General features: G+C 44.5%; 1 protein-coding gene across 1 annotated transcript in view; it reads right to left on the bottom strand.

Annotated features, from left to right (window-relative positions):
• Positions 1-3881: 3881 nt before the first annotated feature.
• LOC120303722 overlaps positions 3882-19662 on the bottom strand; it is a 35917-nt gene continuing 20136 nt past the window's right edge. The window contains 7 exon segments of the mRNA XM_039333427.1: positions 3882-6143; positions 7022-7148; positions 7708-7790; positions 7911-8028; positions 8284-8781; positions 14933-14949; positions 18165-19557. Of these exon segments, the coding sequence (XP_039189361.1) occupies positions 4501-6143; positions 7022-7148; positions 7708-7790; positions 7911-8028; positions 8284-8781; positions 14933-14949; positions 18165-19557 (3879 nt within the window). The 3' untranslated portion in view covers positions 3882-4500.

Raw genomic sequence — 19662 nt, 5'->3', positions numbered from 1 at the left:
CTTCTTCTGCGGTGACTTCCCTTAAGGCGTCTTGGAAGGATAATTCTTCCTTTGCGAAAAGTCTCTGTTGTAGCTCGCGATGCCTTAACCCGCACACGAATCGGTCCCTCAGTCGTTCCTCGAGGTCCTTGAACTCGCAGGGCTTGGCGGCCTTCCGTAGCGCGGCGATGTATTCCTTGGCTGTTTCACCGGACCGTTGATCCCTCTGCTCGAAGGTGTGGCGCCATGAGATAACGGACACCTTGGGGTGGAAGTGCTCTTTCAGCAGCTTCTTCAGGTCTGCGTAGCTTACAGACTCTACTGGAACAGGTGCTGCAAGGTTTTCTGCGATTTCGAAGGCGTCTTGGCCGCAAACGCAAAGCAGGGTGGCGGCCTTCAAGCTATCTTCCCTCACTTGGTTTGCCTTGAAGTAGTTCTCCATTCTGGATACGTAGGACTCCCACCGCTCTGGATGTGAGACGTCGAATTCCGAAAGCCTTCCGATTTTCGCCATCTTCGGATCTTCAGGAGACGGGTCTATCAGCCAGCCTACCCCCGAATGCGCACCGGATTGGCGGGCAGCTGCCGAGTCGACGCCGTTCCTCTTCCGCCGCTCAGGACTCCTTGGGTAAGCTTACACTTCTTCCTTTCCAGGTAGTGCAAGGCATCCCACCTTCGTCGCCAGTGTTGCGTCCTGGCGGGAAAGCAGACACGAGAAGCAGCTGGAGTTCTCAGTTTCTTTTATTCAGCGTTCAGCTTACAGGAAGATGGCTTCAGCCTCGCCCAAACGCCTCGCAGCCTCTTATATAGGCAACTCCCGGGTAAAAGGGTTACTTTTCCCGCGCCAGCACCCGCGCATGCGCACGGCGCTGGCGACAGCCTGTCTGGTCCCGGGCAGCTTTGCACCTGCCCGGGACTGCCTGCAAACGCCCGAGCCGTTTGCAAAGGCTCGGGACATAACACTCACCCTAAGGTTTGCAGCGAGGGGGGCGGATAAGGGAGACCAGAATTCGACTCTGTAGGAAGGATGGACACATTTTCAGCCTTTTCTGCAAAATGCTATACGCTTATCTTGACCTGGGGAAAGCTTTCAGTTCCCTCCTTAAGCGGGGGGGGGGGTGAATGCTGCCCTGCCTTTGAAACAGCTACCCCAGAAGTCCCCTGATGGATCTGCATGCAATGCTAGATGGACACTGTAAGGGTGTAGAGCATATGATCATGTTCCATGTGGGCCTGGGATGGTGAGATGAAGGAGAGTCCCTCACATTGTCTTTCTCCAGCAGGCAGCAATTTCTACACTTTCCTTTTTTTTTAGCGTACAAGAACGATCTGCGATCTTGTGAATATTGAAAAAATCTCTGTGGAGGTTCAAAAGAAACAGGAGCCTCTCTTTGAAGCCCAGGCTGTGTCATGTAGTTGTTGGCAAACACAGCTCTGAAGTCAGGAAAAATAAAAGGGCTGGCAGAGTCACAAAACAGGGAGTGTAGGGTTAGGAGAATTAACATTTGTACTGATTTTTTTTTTATTTAGTGAGTTCAATCATTACAGCTGCCTTTTCAAAATTCATGCCTCTGGGCAGCTAACAGTGGTTGAAAACAGCAAGTGGCGGCAGCAAAAATGAGAATAATCCTGAAGAAATTATCTTGCCTGAAAAAAGTGGCATCAAAAGAAAAGAAGTTTCAAAATGGAGAGAAAGCTCAAACTCATGGAAGGTTTAGAAATTTTACCTCAGAACAAGGGGCCATGATGGAGAAATGAATGGGAGAATGGTGTCTCAAAGGACAGGGCTTTTCAACCGGTGGTACGTGTACCACCAGTGATATTTTGCCACCTGGCAGGTGGTACGTGACTGTCCTAAAGAAGTAGCGGAGGGGGAGAGGAATGAGCTGAAGCAGCAGCAGTGCTGCACAAGCCTGAGGGAGAGACAGCCAGAGCTGCAGGGCTGTCGGGGCTCAGCAGAAGCCGCAAGATCAGTGCCGGGCTCCACCTGATCAGCACTTCCAAGAGCTGGAGGTGCCCTGAAGAGAAAAGGAGGAGGGGGGGGGAAAGAGGAGATAATATAAAAGGTGGTTTTGGCGGGAAAGGGCAAGTGAGCGGGTGCCCCATCAAACCCCTGGGCACATAAAGAGGTGGCGGGTGCCCAGTATCACTGCTGACCATCCTTGCTGATCACTGAGAAAGACATCGTGCATGTCTCTTGACCTGATGGAAGAGCGCATGCTCAGTTGTCTCCTGAAGGGGGAGGGCTTTGTAACGGCAACCCAGGGAGCCCCCTGGTGATCATGTATGCAACGCTAGATCGACGCTGCAAGGCAATAGGGGAGATCACCATGTTCCATGTGGGCCTGGGATGATGGGCACTGGAGTAGAAGGAAAGGGTCCCTCTAATATTGTCTGTCTCCAGCAGGCAACAGTTTCTAGACTTTCCTTTTTTAACGTCTAAGAACAATCTGCCATCTTGTGAATATTGACAAAATCTCTGAGGAGGCTCAGAAGAAACAGGAGGCTCTCTATGAAGCCCAGGTTGTGTGATGTGGTTGTTGGCAAACTCAGTCCTGAAGTGAGGGAAGATAAAGGAGTTGGCAGAGTCACAAAATAGGAAGTGAAGGGGTAGGAAAATTAAGATGTATATTGATGTTTTTTAATTTAGTGAGTTCAATTATTACAGCTGCCTTTTCAAATTCTGGCCTCTGGGCAGCCAACTGTGGTTCAAAACAGCAAGTGGCAGCAGCAAAAATAAGAATAATCCTAAAGAAACAGCATCAAAAGTAAACAAGTTCCAAAATGGAGAGTCAGCTCAAATCATGGAAGTTTTAGAAATTTTACCTCAAAACAAGGGTCCACAATGGAGAAATGAATGGTGTCTCATAGGTGAGTGGAGAAAAGGTAGAAATACAAAATGCCAGAAGGCAAACCTTGAGGAGTACATATAAAGCTCAAATTCCATGAGGGGGAAAAGGAAAATGGTTTCATTTTGGTATTCAATAGGGAATTCAGCCCAGGAAATATGAGCAGGAATTTTGAAGACAAAGTAAGGCAACTGCACTAAAGAAAATACAAATTTTTATTCTAGCCAAGAGCTGAAAACTCCCATGGTTTGAAGAGATTAGTCTGGATTTGGAGGTGACAGTGCAAGAACAAAGAGATTTATCTAAATTAATGAAATAAAGAAATGGGGAAATAGAGTTAAGAAGCTATTTAAAAAGAATGCAATTAGCATCTCTTCCCAATAGTTTGGTCCTTTTTAGTAAATTTTTCTCAGTTTTTAATACGCTTGAATTTTAAAAAGTCTTATGAATAACCATACCAGTAATATTTAATTTTATTTAAATCCAAAATTAATTTTATTCAAATGTAATTAGAATCCAATTAACTTTAAATAAATCCAATTTATTTAAATTGAATTTAGACATTTCCTTATTCTTATCCTATCATAGAAAGGCAAAATCACAAAAGCATTTAAATTTACATACCGCTTCATACTACTTTACTGTACTCTAAATGCTTTAAAGCAGTGGTTCTCAACCTTTTTAATGCCGCGACCCCCAACCGGTCGTAAGTCGAGGACTACTCAACCGGTCATAAGTCGAGGACTACTCAACTGGTGCAGCACCGTTTGCAGAATGGGAGTTTTGGCGGGGTCAGCAGGGCAGAGACAGCCTGGACAATTCCTATTGGCTTTTGAAAGCCAATAGAATTAGACTCTATTCAAGAGAGTCTCTTCTACTGGCTTTCCAAAGCCAATAGAATAAAAGGGAGTAGCACAGCTAAGGAAAAGTGGGAAAAAATGGCGGACGGCGTTGTTTGGCGACCCCCGTGAAATGGTCGTTCGACCCCAAATGGGGTCCCGACCCACAGGTTTAAAGAGTCAGCCTATTGCCCCCCACAATTTGGGTCCTCATTTTACTGGCCTCAAGACGAATGGAAAATTGAATCAACCTTGAGCCTGTGAGAATCAAACTGCTGGCTGTCAGCAGAGGTAGCCTGCAATACTGCATTCTAACCACTGCGCCACCATGGCTGTAATACCTCAAGATGTTTCAACATATTTGAACATGGATTTCACAGCTTCTCATTCTGGTTTCTTTTGTGAGAGGAATTCATCGTCCTGAAACTCTGTTCACACAGGATACATTGATATATATGTGACTTTCTTCTATTGCTTGTGCTTGAATTATGTTGAATTCCAATACAGGCAGTCCTCGACTTACAACAGTACGTCTAGTGAGCACTCAAATTTAAAACCACACTGAAAAAAGTGAATTATGACCATTTGTCAAGCTTACGACATCCCTATGGTGACATGATATACATTCGGATGCTTGAGAATTGACTAAACATTTATGACGGTTGCAGGGTCCCAGGGTCATGTGATCACCTTTTGCGACCTTCTGTCAAGCAAAGTCAATGGGGAAGCCAGATTCACTTAACAACCATGTTATTAATTTAACAGTTCCAATGATTCACTCAATAAATGTGGTAAGAGTCATAAAATGGAGCAAACCTCGCTTAACAAATTTCTTACTCTATGCATTGATATGGCTTCTCCCCTGTGTGGATTCTTTTGTGGGAGATAAGAGCACAGTTCCACCTAAAACCCTTTCCACATTCCACACATTTATATGGCATCTCTCCTATGTGGACCGTCTTGTGGGAATTAAGACTACTGCTATAAGTAAAGGTCTTTCCACACTCCATACAATGATATGGCTTCTCTCCTGTGTGGATCATCTTATGGGAATTAAGATGATCAGTAGGAGTAAAGCTCTTTCCAAACTCCATGCATTTATAAGGTCTTTTTCCGTTGTGATTCCTATGATGGATTGTAAGACAGTAATCATAAGATAAGGACTTTCCACATTCTAGGCAATGATAGGGCTTCTAGCCAGCGTGGATCCACTTATGGGAACTGAGACGACTGCTACTAGTAAAGGTCTTTCCACATTCCAGGCATTGATATGGCCTCTCTCCACTATGAATCCTCTTATGGGAATTGAGACTACTGCTACTAGTAAAGGTCTTTCCACATTCCAGGCATTGATATGGCTTCTCTCCAGTGTGGATCCTCTTATGGTAATAGAGACTACTGCTACAAGTAAAGGTCTTTCCACACTCCATGCATTGATATGGCTTCTCTCCAGTGTGGACCCTCTTATGGGTATTGAGATTACTGCTATTAGTAAAGGTCTTTCCACATTCCATGCATTGATATGGCTTCTCTCCAGTGTGGACCCTCTTATGGGAACTGAAAGTATTGCTACAAGTAAAAGTCTTTCCACATTTCAGGCACTGATATGGCTTCTCTCCAGTGTGGATCCACTTATGGGAATTGAGACTACTGCTACAAGTAAAGGTCTTTCCACATTCCAGGCATTGATATGGCCGCTCTCCACTGTGGATCCTCTTATGGGAATTGAGACTACTGCAACCAGTAAAGGTCTTTCCACATTCCATACATTGATATGGCTTCTCTCCAGTGTGGACCCTCTTATGGGAATTGAGGTTAGTGATACAAGTAAAGGTCTTTCCACATTCCATGCATGGATATGGCTTCTCTCCAGTGTGGATCCTCTTATGGGTATTGAGAGTACTACTAGAAGTAAAGGTCTTTCCACATTCCATGCATTGATATGGCTTTTCTCCAGTGTGGATTCTCTTATGGGAATTGAGACTACTCCTACAAGTAAAGGTCTTTCCACATTCCAGGCACTGATATGGCTTTTCTCCAGTGTGGATCCTCTTATGGGAATTGAGATTAGTGATACAAGTAAAGGTCTTTCCACATTCCATGCATAGATATGGCTTCTCTCCAGTGTGGATTCTCTTATGGGAATTGCGACTACTCCTACAAGTAAAGTTCTTTCCACATTCCAGGCATTGATATGGCTTCTCTCCAGTGTGGATCCTCTTATGGGAATTAAGATTATTGCTCCGAGTAAAGGTCTTTCCACACTCCATGCATTTATATGGTTCTTTTCTCATATCAATGCTTGTATGGTTATGAAGCCAACTGACCCTCGGAAAGCCTTTTTTCATTCCACTTTGTGATTGCTTCGTTTCATCCCTCTTTGGCTGTATCTGATCTGGAAACTTTTCTTTTCCCTCTTTGGAATGGATCATTTGGCATTCTTCCTTGCAATTCTTATTTTCTTGCCCATTAAAGCCTTGAAAAGAAAAAATGAAAACTGTAGCAAGAATAGGGGAACAATCAAACTTCTTCTTCCTTCCTTTGACCTGGGACTATTCCATGATGCCACAAACTCCCTAAGTGCATTGGACACTGTATCATGCTGGGTTAGCAAGATATCCACCCAGTCCCAAACCTCAATGAAAGTCTCATCCCCACTTGTCTGCAGAGCAGAATCTTTCAAAGCCAAGGGGAATTTCTGCTCCCCACCCTCAACTGAGGCTGTTAAACTCTGTACACAAGTGGACACATCTCTAGGAAGGGAACATCCCTCTCAGGGCTCCTCCAGTCCTGCTTATAGCAGCTCACGCCCATCGGGGAGCCAGTGACCAGGGTCAGGAGTGAATACTGAACCCCTGGTAGGCTGGACGTTTGCTCAAGAGAGGCCACACCATCCCTGCATGCAGCCTGTCCCTCAAATTCCGGCTAATATCTTCTATGGCATGGATACAAATATTTTGTATTTTATGAGCAGAAAGCATGAAAAAAAACCCCACATTTCCTTTAGGTAAAAAGGAAGGCAAGACAGTCTTTCAATTTTTCTTCCAATAAATTTCCTTTTTCCATAAAGTCAGTTTGGTCAAATGGTTAAGGCACCAGGCTAGAAACTGGGTGACTGGGAGTACTAGTTCTGCCTTAGGCATGAATGCTGGCTGGGTGACTTTGGGCCAGTCTCCCTCAGCTCAACCCAGGTCACAACAGGAGGAAGAAATATTGGGTTTGTCCACTAGCTTTATTATTTACAAAAAATTAAGGCAGAGTATCAATAAATGATGTTTTTATCAGAAATATCATCTAAGCAACCCCCCCCCCCATGACTTCTCTATGTTTCTGAGCACAGACAGGGATTCTTACCCAGAGAAGCCAGATTCCTGGCATTCTCCAGCATGACTTCTCCGTGAAGCGCTTTTTGGGCAGGGTCCAGCTGAGACCACTCCTCCTTGGAGAAATACACAGCCACCTCCTCAAAAGACACAACATGCTGAAGAAGAAAATAAGTTTCCCTATTAACAGATAATTCCAGAATAATTTGAGGTTTTTTTCCATTAATTCTATGACAGAGATCCAGTGAACAAAATGGGCATCCTCTGCAGAATTCAGAGTGAGATCTCACCACTTTTGGTTGATGACATAACTGAAGCAGATTGGATCTAGTTGGAGGTATTTGGAATGCCTTTCAGCATAGCCAACTAAAATAGTTTTCTTGGTCATTGGTAGTTGGGTCTAAAATCCACTTAGTATCTATGGAGATTCTCAATCCCCATAGTTGTCCCAAAGATGCTTTTCAAAAGGCAAAATAAGAATTTTTTTGTAATGGTATGTACGAATGACCCTGGGAGACAGAAGGAACAGCCCCAATGCTCACAACTGTCTGCTCAATGAAATCTGATGTCAAAGCAGGATGAGAAAGCATCTCACAAGTGTTCAATGACCTGATGTCAAATTTGTATTGCTTAGAAACAATTTTATACATTGAACGCTAGAACAAAATGAAATCCATCCAAGATTCATGGACCTTTTCTAACGTTTCTCCTCCTTACCTGAAGTAGAGGTTCAGCCAATCCTTCAGCTCCGCCACAAAGAGGAGGTGACTCTACAAATTCCATGGACAGCTTTCTACTCTCTGAGAGACAGAGAAAAATGGGGGAAGCAGATTTGTTAACAAGAGAGATTGTAATGATGTGCAGCTAAAGAATCAGCTAAATGTTGAAATCTCACATCACATAGAAAGACCTTCTGGTACCTGGCGTGATGTCCTGACTTTGACCCTTCTGGAAGTTCTCCCCGAACAGCAGCTCTTGAGAGGGTTTGGATGAATCTTTCCCCCCCTTGGGATACTCAGTCGTAGCTTCCAAGGATTTCTGGAGATGATGTGATAGGAGAAACAAAGGAAGAGCACAGAGATAGAAATGAATGATCATACCGCACCTTCAAACTAGCAACCCCAATGCCCATTCCCAAAACCCAAAACAGAATGGAAGAACTGCCCCAAATACATGCTCTGGAAGAATAGAACAACTCACTTTAGGAGTTAATAATTCCAGAAAACTCTGACAGAAAGGAATTGACAAATCAGAGAGATCCTCTTTAGACCTCTTAAGACTATATTCCCACACCTGGAACTCTTGTTGCATCTTTTCCACATCCACGTTCAGCAAGAAGCCTTCGGCCAGGGCCACCGCTTGGGAACTGGTCTCTGCTCCACACTCCCGCACCCATTTCTCCATCTCTGGGGGAAGGAAAGCCAGGAACTGCTCCAGGAGCACCAGATCCAGCATCTGGGCCTTTGTGTTTATTTCTGGCTGCAGCCACTGACAGCAAAGGCGGTGAAGCTGACTGCAAATATCTCGGGGACCCCTCCCCTCCTGGAACTGCACTTTTCTGAAGTGACAGCATTGGACCTCTGAACTGTTGGCTTCCTCTTCTTGGTTCTTCTGCCCAGGACTTGCCCCACTCATCTCAAAGCTCCAAGATTGAACAGCTGCAGGGCTTTTTCCAGCTGGGCGTTGTCCCTCCATCTTCTCTCTGCTCTCTAATCCAGCTCCGAAACAGACTGATGGATCTGCACAGGTCTTCCTAATCAGAAGAGGTCTCTCAAAATTTCCTAAGTCCATTTAGCCCTCTTCCCACACAAGATGTTTAAGACTCAAGAGCAATCAGGAAAGATTTCCAACTTATATATCTGAAATGGAAAAGAAAATTCCAGAAATACAGGTTGAATAACTTAACAACTGAGCACACACAAAAACTGAAAGAAGAAATTCTTATCAACCCACCAATATCTGGGAAGAGAGGTGAAATCTTTGTAAGTTAGTGATTTATCCTTGTGTTGAAAAAAATCTGTAGTAACCTTGTAGATCAACTTCTTGAAGGACTAAACAATTTGATTACATAAATTTAAAATGTTTTTGATTTCTTATTCCTACTTATTTATTCAAATAATTTTGATGGCTGATTGGAGCATGAAAACCAACCTCTGTACAATCCGATCATAAATGTCTCAGGTCACAAATAGCCATTGAGACGCATGGCTTTCTAAATCGATTTAATAGGTAAATCAATCAATATTTGAACTTTCAGTATAACTTTAGTCAGCAGAACCTCATTAAACGCCTGGCCCAAACTGCTATGGCTACCTGAGAAATGACAATCAACAAACTAACATTCAATTTAAACAGAATAATACCCGAATGAATAAACCAGCTTAACATGATGTTTTCATTCACGCATCTCCTGGAAACAGGTTCCCCACTTTTAGTCTAATCCTGAGGCTCCGACCTTTCTGGCGATCCTGATGTTCTTCCTGGAGGCAACGCAGCGGGTCCGGAGCTTTGATTCCTTCCCTGTCTGGCCCGTGCATGCACGACTCCGAATCTGATGAAGTTTTGGTTGTCTCCATGCACGGTCCAGCCCGTGAAAGAAACGTCCCCCCACTTACTGAACTCCGGAGTCAGGTTTTGATCTCCGTCCGTGCAAAGCTCCCTTGCAGCCTTTGGGACTCCTAGGAAGGCTTAGCCTAAGGCTCGCAGTGGGAAGGAGGCGGGGGGGGGGAGAAAGAATCGCACCTGTAGGAAGGGCGGAAGCACTACCAGCCTCTTCTGGAAAATGCACTGAGCATGTCTCTCGACCTGATGGAAGAGCGCATGCTCAGTTCTCTTCTCAAGCGGGGGCAGATGAGGGCTTTGTAACGGCAGCCAGGGAGCCCCCTGGTGGATCCTGTATGCAACGCTAGATAGACGCTGCAAGGCAATAGGGGAGATCACCGTGTTCCATGCCGTCCTGGGATGATGGGCATTGGAGTAGAAGGAAAGGGTCCTCTAACATTGCCTGTCTGCAGCAGGCAACATTTTCTAGACTTTCCTTTTTTAACGTCTAAGAACAATCTGCCATCTTGTGAATATTGACAAAATCTCTGTGGAGGCTCAGAAGAAACAGGAGCCTCTCTTTGAAGACCAGGTTGTGTGATGTGGTTGTTGGCAAACTCAGTCCTGAAGTGACGGAAGATAAAGGGGCTGGCAGAGTCACAAAATAGGAAGTGAAGGGGTAGGAAAATTAAGATGTGTATTGATTTATTTGGTGAGTTCAATTATTGCAGCTGCCTTTTCAAATTCTTGCCTCTGGGAGGCCAGCTGAGGTTCAAAACAGCAAGTGGCAGCAGCAAAAATGAGAATAATCCTGAAGAAACGGCATCAAAAGTAAACAAGTTCCAAAATGGAGAGAAAGCTCATATCATGGAAGTTTTAGAAATTTTACCTCAAAACAAGGGTCCATGATGGAGAAATGAATGGTGTCTCATAGGTGACTGGAGAAAAGATAGAATTACAAAATGCAAGAAGGCAAACCTTGAGAAGTACATATAAAGTTCAAATTCCATGAGGGGAAAAAGGAAAATGGCTTCATTTCGGTATTCAATAGGGAATACAGCTCAGGAAATATGAGCAGGAATTTTGAAGACAATATAAGGCAACAGCACTAAAGAAAATACCAATTTTCTTCTAGCCAAAAGAACTGAAAACTCCCATGTCTGGATTTGGAGGTGACAGTGCAAGAACAACAGAGAGATTTATCTAAATTAATGAAATAAAGAAATAGGGAAATAGAGTTAACAAGTAATTTAAAAAGAAAGGAATTAATATCTCTGTTGCCAAAAGCCTGGTTCTTTTCAGCAAATTTTTCAGTTTTACAATGATGGTAGTTTTACAATGATGGCAATGAAGACAGTTTTACTTATAAAATGTTTCTAAACATCCATTAAGTCAGCTAACACAACTTTTGCTAACACAGCTTTTGCTAACACAGCTTTCTTCCAGGAATTATGCAGACACATCATTTTGCTTTTAGTGATTTTTTCATTATTATTATTATTATACTTTATTCATTTTTATTCTATGTTATTCTATTTCATTCCACTTTAGTTTAAAGAGTCAGCCTATTGGCCCCAATAATTTGGATCTTCATTTTACTGGCCTCAGAAGAATGGAAAGTTGAATCAAGCTTGAGCCTCTGAGAATCAAACTGCTGGCAGTCAGCAGAAGTAGCCTGCAATACTGCATTCTAATCACTGCGCCCCCATGGCTGTAATGCTTCAAGATGCTTCAACATATTTGAACATGGATTTCACGGCTTCTCATTCTGGTTTCTTTTGTGAGAGGAATTCGTCGTCCTGAAACTCTGTTCACACAGGATACATTGATATATATGTGAGTTTCTTCTATTGCTTGTGCTTGAATTATGTTGAGTTCCAATACAGGCAGTCCTCGACTTACAACAGTATGTCTAGTGAGCATTCAAATTTACAACTGCACTGAAAAAAGTGAATTATGACCATTTGTCAAGATTACATCATCCCTATGGTGACGTGATATACATTTGGATGCTTGACAATTGACTTACATTTATGATGGTTGCATGGTCACCTTTTGCGACCTTCTGTCAAGCAAAGTCAATGGGGAAGCCAGATTCACTTAACAATCATGTTACTAATTTAACAATTCCAATGATTCACTTAATAAATGTGGTAAGAAGAGTCGTAAAATGGGGCAAACCTCGCTTAACAAATTTCTTACTTAGCCACATAAATTCTGGGTTCAATTGTGATCATAAGTTGAGGACCACTTATACAGGTATGTCATTGGTTAAGGAATGGAATCTGGATCAGAACTCCCATCACTAAGTGATGTGGTCATAAAACGTGACATCGCATAAGCCAAGATCAAAGTTGGGAAGGTGCCAGCGCTTTACTTGCTGTCCATTAATAAAGAAAAACAACAGAGAAAAACACAGAGAGGATTTAAAGACAGACCAGGGTTTGAAAGAGCAAAAATGTTGTATACTACTGTATGTAATAATAATAATAATAATAATAATAATAATAATAATAATAAGAAGAAGAAGAAGAAGAAGAAGAGGAAGAAGAAGAAGAAGAAGAAGAAGAAGAAGAAGAAGAAGAAGAAGAAGAAGAAGAAGATGATGATGATGATGATGATGGAAGAGACTTTGGAGGTCATCGAGTCCAACCACCTGCTCAGGTAGGAAACCCTACACCATTTCAGACAAATGGATGTCCAGTCTCTTCTTAAAAAGTTCCAGTGTTGGAGCATTCATCACTTCTGGAGGCAGGTTGTTCCATTGGTTAATTATTCTGTCAGGAAGTTTTTCCTTAGTTCTAGGTTGCTTCTCTCCTTGATTAGTTTCCACCCATTGCTTCTTGTCCTGCCTTCAGGCACTTTGGAGAATAGCTTGACTCCCTCTTCTTTGTGGTAGCTCCTGAGATATTGGAACATGGCTATCATGTCCCCACTTTTCCTTCTCTTCGTTAAACTAAACTTACCCAATTCCAGCAGCCATTCCTTATATGTTTTAGCCTCCAGTCCCCTAATCATCTTTGTTGCTCTTCTCTGTACTCTTTCGAGAGTCTCAGCCCCTTTTTTAAATCATGGTGACCAAAACTGGATGCAGTATTCCAAGTGTGGCCTTACCAAGTGGTAGTTTGCCACCTGGCAGGTGGTACGTGACCATCCTAGAGAAGTGGTAGCAAATGGGGAGAGGAATGAGCTGAAGCAGCAGCAGTGCTGCACAAGCCTGAGGGAGAAACAGCTCGAGCTGCAGGGCTGTTGGGGCTCAGCAGAAGCCTCAGAATCAGTGCTGGACTCCACCTGATCAGCACTTCCAGGAGCTGGAGGTGCCCTGAAGAGAAGAGGAGGGGGGGGGGAAGAGGAGATAATATAAAAGGAGGTTTTGGCGGGAAAGGACTAGGCATATGAAAAGGTGGCGAGTGCCCAGTATCGCAGCTGACTGTCCCTGCTGATCATTGAGAAAGGAAAAAGATAGGAGAAGCACTTCCATTTCCCCCTGGAAGCCAGCACTCGCACGCTCGCCACCTTCTCCATGTACCCCCAGGGGGCTGGGCAGAGATGGCAGAGGAGGCCCTCACTGGCTCCAGGGCTGCCCTGTGGATCTAAGGCTTAGTGCATTCTGGCTTTGATGGCCCCCGCCAGGAGATCAGCACCATGCCTGCTCGCTGACTTCGCCTTGCAGCCAGCAGGCTTCCCTTTCACTGGGACTGTCCCTGCCTGCATGGGATAGCGACGACCAGCGGAAGCATGGCCACAAGCAGTGCTGGCAATCTCTCCCACTCCCATCATCCCTTCCTGAGCATGGAGGAAGGAAAGAGAAGCAGGGGAGGAAGGAAGAGAGGAAGGAAGGAGCAAGCTGGGAAAGGGACTGCCTTCTGAGTGCTTCGCAGGTTCGTTTTCCAGGCAGGAAGCTTCCCATTTTGACCCCTCCCCCATTGCCTCTGCCTGAAGGGCCTCTGCATGGCTCTCAGCTTGTCTCTCCCAGACCCCCACATGTGTTTGTGTGTGCGCAGGGATCTCACCTCTGTGATATCGGGAAGAAGAACGGGAGGGGCTAGAGAAGCTGCGATGGGATTGTCTTGCAGCCTTCCACGGGGCTGAGGGCGGGAGCCGAGGGGGGCAGGGCGCGATGCAATCAGTGGCATGTTGAGAAAAAGGGGCTGGCAGAGTCACAAAACAGGGAGTATAGGGTTAGGAAAATTAATCTTTGGACTGATTTTTTTTTTTATTTAGTGAGTTCAATCATTACAGCTGCCTTTTCAAATTCATGCCTCTGGGCAGCTAACAGTGGTTGAAAACAGCAAGTGGCGGCGGCAAAAATGAGAATAATCCTGAAAAAATTATCTTGCCTGAAAAAAGAGGCATCACAAGAAAAGAAGTTCCAAAATGAAGAGAAAGCTCAAACTCATGGAAGGTTTAGAAATTTTACCTCAAAATAAGGGGCCATGGTGGAGAAATGAATGGGAGAATGGTGTCTCATAGGGCAGGGCTTTTCAACCAGTGGTACGTGTACCATCAGTGGTACTTTGCCACCTGGCAGGTGGTACGTGACCGTCCTAGAGAAGAGGTAGCGGAGGGGGAGAGGAATGAGTTGAAGCAGCAGCAGCGCTGTACAAGCCTGAGGGAGAGACAGCTGTAGCTGCAGTGCTGTTGGGGTTCAGCAGAAGCATCAGAATTAGTGCTGGGCTCCACTTGATCAGCACTTCCAGGAGCTGGAGGTGCCTTGAAGAGAAAAGGAGGAGGAGGGGGGAAAGAGAAGATAATATAAAAGGTGGTTTTGGCGGGAAAGGGCCAGTGAATGGGTGCCCCATCATGCCCCTGGGCATATGAAAAGGTGGCGAGCGCCCAGTATCCCAGCTGACCGTCCCTGCTGATCACTGAGAAACGAAAAAGGTAGAAGAAACGCTTCCATTTTCCCCTGGAAGCCAGCACTCACATGCTCGCCACCTTCTCTGTGTACCCCCAGGGGGCTGGGCAGAGATGGCAGAGGAGGCCCTCATTGGCTCCAGGGCTGCCCCGTGGATCTAAGGCTTAGTGCGTTCTGGCTTTGATGGCCCCCGCCATGAGATCAGCACCATGCCTGCTCGCTGACCTTGCCTTGCCGCCAGCAAGTTTCCCTTTCACTGGGACTGCCCCTGCCTGCATTGGATAGCGACGGCCAGCAAAAGCATGGCCACCGGCAGTGCTAGCAATCTCTCCCACTCCCGCCATCCTTTCCTGAGCATGGAGGAAGGAAAGAGAAATAGGGGAGGAAGGAAGGAGCAAGCTCATATTTTTAAACTGTCAGAGCCTCCAGGCGGGAAGCTTCCCATTTTGACCCCTCCCCCCTCTGCCTGAAGGGCCTCTGCATGGCTCTCAGCTTGCCTCTCCCAGACCTGCACATGTGTTTGTGAGTGTGCAGGGGTCTCACCTCTTGCAGCCCACACTCTGATATCGGGAAGGAAAAGAATGGGAGGGGTGAGAGAAGCTGCGATGGGAGCTTCTTGCAGCCTTCCACGGGGCTGGGGGCGGGAGCTGAGGGGGGCAGAGGGCAATGCAATCAGCCACATGTTGAGAAAAAGAAACAAGTACTCCAAAAAACCAGCTTTCATTAGTTTGCAGCCTGCCATCGCAGAAGGACTCTGTTGAGGGCACAGGGTGCAAGGGGTGAGAGACGCACACACACCCTGCATTCACGCCCGCTCGCACACATACATGCACACACACACTCAAATATAAACTATAGCAAGGCTAGGGCAATGATTAAATATTTTCTTCTGAAATTTAGCAAAAGAATCAACATATTTTGGGTGTTTTGTTGGCAAATATGAAGATTCCAAACTAGGATTTTAGCAAAGACATGTTTCCAAGTGGATTCCTACTGATCCTAATATATAAGGATTGAATCACCATGAATCTATGACAGAACCCTGATTTAATCTTGGTGTGTGTGAGCCAGTTTTTGACCTGGGTTAATTCCATGGTGCCATGAACTGCCAAAGTGCATTAGACATCCAACCAGCTCCTCAACTTCAGTAAAAGAGTCTTCATCTCCAATCTCTGCATTCTCTGATAGCCAAAAGTACTTTCTGGATGGCAATAGCTCCTCACCCCCAACTTGTAATGACACCAAATGATGCCCAAGTGGGCATATTTCTAAGAAACGAACATTCAGGTCACATCCAGGTCTAGTTTATACATGCCATGAGGTCCTTCATCCATTTCGATCATGGTGTTCTGTCCCAACCTACGTGAGTCCTTGTTAGGCTCACAAGGAGAAACCCCTCTTCCAACAAGTAGGCTGGAACTGCAGGGGAAAAAAATCCCCTTTTATTATTCACAGACCTGAGTCAATGTCCAAGTCAAACACAGTTCACAGAAACTCAATCTTCAACACGAATGGTTGCCTTTGGCAACCAGCACTTCCCACACCTTCCCTTTCATTATTCAGCCAAGGCCTGGCTTCCTAATGCCTTCTCCTTTGCCTCTGCAGCTGCCCTGGTGCATTCCTCTGTCCTACTCTCTTTTCTTGCCGGCGTTTTCGTGCATCCTGGATATCTCCCAGCTGTGATTCCTCACTGTCCAATTCAGACTTCCAGCACAGCTGTGTCTCAGCCTGAGTGCGAGTAAAGGGGCCAGGCTCCTCGTCACTGTAAGTCTTGGAGCTCCTCACAGCCTTCCTCTGACTCTGATGTCACTCCAGGCTTCCTCCTCTGATTCCTCAAATTCAGCTGCCAGGTCCATTGGCTGGCAAAGAATCACAATACATAGTTAACAGCACTCTTATTATACATCAAGCTGGTCTTCCATAGTACCAGGGCGTGAATAATAGCTTAGTTCATTGAGCAACCAGTGACTAGGCTCAGGAGTGAATACCAAACCCTGGAAGTCTGTGGAGATTTTCAGTCATCCAGATCATGGCTGAAGACCTTTTGCTTCTCATCCAAGAAGCTTCTTCAGCTCTGACTGGATGGTGTGCAATGGAAGTATTTATATTACTTAGACACAGCTGGTCATTTGAATTCTTTTCGAGAATCATTGAGGTCACTTGGAGGTTTACCTGTGTCCTACAGATCTGTGTGTGAAGCCTTCTTGGCTGCAGCTGAATAAACGCATTAAAAGCTTATCGAGGCAAAATAGCTGGATTCTGTTGTTATTCATATACCGAGCCACACCTGAAATGGGCAAACATTTTTGGCCACCATGGCAGGACAGGCACTCATTTCTGGGAAGCCCGGGAAGAGAAGGACACCAAGCTCGCTCTGAGATTTTTTTTATTATTACCATTATTATTATTATTATTATCTTCTCTAGTAAGACAATTGACATGCTGAAGGTATCTTGGTAGGTCTTGGCTTAAGTTAAGCACTGTTGAAATCTAACACAGTAAGGAGCGAATCTGGGTATCTGGCTTCAGCCCACATAATCATGTCAGCTAGAGTTTGTAATGTATTGTTTATTCAGGTTTTGGAGGAATATACAGTGGGAAGTCAATTCCCCAGAGAAGGAAATATTAAAAGGGCAGAAAAATATAGTTTCTCAAAGGATCTTAAAGAGACAGAAAAGCATGCCCAGTTTTTTTTAATAGCCCCAAGTCTGCCTCCCCCAAGCAGAAACCAGCTCCAAACAAAAGGCTCCAGAAAGAATAAAAGCCTATTCCCTACATCTGCTAAGCCCTTCCCTCCCCCCCCTTCTCTTGCTGCCAGAACCATTTTCCTGTCTGGCTCTCCTCTCCAATAAACTACAACCTTCTTCCCAAAGCAGTTGCCATGTTTATTCCCAGCTTGGATGAACCACGATGAAGACCTTTCCTCCAACAATACACTGGAAATAGAATGAAGAAAACTCTCGTGGAGAATAAAATGGTTTACAATTGATAATTAATCTCTCTAAGTCCACATCACAGAATTTCTATAGTGTGGTTACATTTTTACACTATCGGTTGTTGGTATAGAAGCAGAGACGCCCTTCCTTTCTTTTTACTGGAGGTTTCTGTAATTCTCTCTGTCCTCTGTATCTGAAATCCTGGGAAATGCCAGCTGCTATCATCAATTGACTCATTTAGCCAGGTTTCAGTGAAGCAGAAGGCTGGTTTGTAAAAATCAGAGTTGCATCTGCTTAAAAGAAGTATTTAATCCATCTTATTAGCAAAAGAGTGAAGGAAGAGTTTTTTGTTCCATTTTTCCTTAGTCCATTCAAAATCCCTGCTCGCTTACCCCTTCTTCGCCCGTTGTCTCCTCCTTTGGTTTTTGTTTTTCCATTGTTGAGGGAGAGCTGCCACTTCCTTGATGACAATCTCCTCTGCATTTATAAAGTTTGGGGGGGGGGAGTATAGTCACAGAAAGTTGCCCATTAAAAAAAACATTGCTCGATGCTTAACAGTTAGTCTCTTGAAGATGAAACGCAAAGTAAATCACAGAGAATAAAAAAATAAAAAGCTATCAGAGAACATTTTACTGAGAGGCTGCCATAAGAGGCCCATTCTTGAGGGGAAGAAGAGAGGCCGTACCATTCCTGTATGCAACCTTCGCCTCAGATTCCTGTTCCTTCTGTGGCATGGAAATGAGTATTTTGTATTTTACCAGCAGAAAACATTGTGAAAGAAATCCCTTTTCAATACAAAAAAGGAAACCAGTGCAGTTTTTAAATTTTTCTTTCAAAGCTCTTCTCACACTTCTTTTATTGATATGGTTTCTCCCGTGTATGGATCCTTCTATGGCAAACAAGAGCGGAACTCGTGGCAAAGCTCTTCCCACACTCCATGCATTGATATGGCTTCTCCCCTGTGTGGCTTCTTTTGTGGGAGATAAAATCACAATTCCACCTAAAACTCTTTCCACATTCCACACATTTGTATGGCATCTCTCCTGTGTGGACCGTCTTGTGAGAATTAAGACTACTGCTATAGGTGAAGGTCTTTCCACACTCCGTGCATTGATATGGCTTCTCTCCTGTGTGGATCCTCTTGTGGGAATTAAGATTACTTCTCTGAGTAAAGGACTTTCCGCACTCCATGCATTTATAAGGACTTTTTCTTTTGTGATTCCTATGATGGATTGTAAGAGAGTAATTACAAGAGAAGGACTTTCCACATTCCAGGCATTGATATGGCTTTTCTCCAGCGTGGATCCACTTATGGGAACTGAGACTACTGCTACAAGTAAAAGTCTTTCCACATTCCATGCATTGATATGGCTTCTCTCCTGTATGGACCGTCTTGTGAGAATTAAGATTACCGCTATTGGTAAAGGTCTTTCCACATTCTAGGCATTGATATGGCTTCTCTCCTGTGTGGATCCTCTTGTGGGAATTAAAATTACTGCTCTGAGTAAAGGTCTTTCCGCACTCCATGCATTTATAAGGTCTTTTTCCGTTGTGATTCCTATGATGGATTTTAAGAGAGGAATTACAAGAGAAGGTCTTTCCACATTCCAGGCATTGATATGGCTTCTCTCCAGTGTGGATCCACCTATGAGAATTGAGACGACTGCTACAAGTAAAGGTCTTTCCACATTCCATGCATTGATATGGCTTCTCTCCAGTGTGGACCCTCTTATGGGAATTGAGGTTAGCGCTACAAGTAAAGGTCTTTCCACATTCCATGCATGGATATGGCTTCTCTCCAGTGTGGATCCTCTTATGGGTATTAAGATGACTGCTACAAGAAAAGCTCTTTCCACATTCCATGCATTGATATGGCTTCTCTCCAGTGTGGACCCTCTTATGGGAACTGAGGTTACTGCTACAAATAAAGGTCTTTCCACATTCCATGCATGGGTATGGCTTCTCTCCAGTGTGGATCCTCTTATGGGTATTGAGAGTACCACTACAAGAAAAGGTTTTTCCACATTTCAGGCACTGATATGGCTTCTCTCCAGTGTGGATCCTCTTATGGGAATTGAGATGACTGCTACAAGTAAAGGTCTTTCCACATTCCAGGCACTGATATGGCTTCTCTCCAGTGTGGATTCTCTTATGGGAATTGAGACTACTCCTATAAGTAAAGGTCTTTCCACATTCTAGGCATTGATATGGCTTCTCTCCAGTGTGGATCCTCTTATGGTAATTGAGACTACTGCTACATGTAAAGGTCTTTCCACACTCCATGCATTTATATAGTTCTTTTCTCATATCAATGCTTGTATGGTTATGAAGCCAACT

Source organism: Crotalus tigris, unplaced genomic scaffold (assembly GCF_016545835.1).
Source record: "Crotalus tigris isolate CLP2741 ecotype Arizona unplaced genomic scaffold, ASM1654583v1 scf7180000024493.228813, whole genome shotgun sequence".
NCBI lineage: Eukaryota > Metazoa > Chordata > Lepidosauria > Squamata > Viperidae > Crotalus > Crotalus tigris.
The sequence above is the reverse complement of the archived record's forward strand: the minus strand, read 5'-3'. Positions and strand labels throughout refer to the sequence as shown.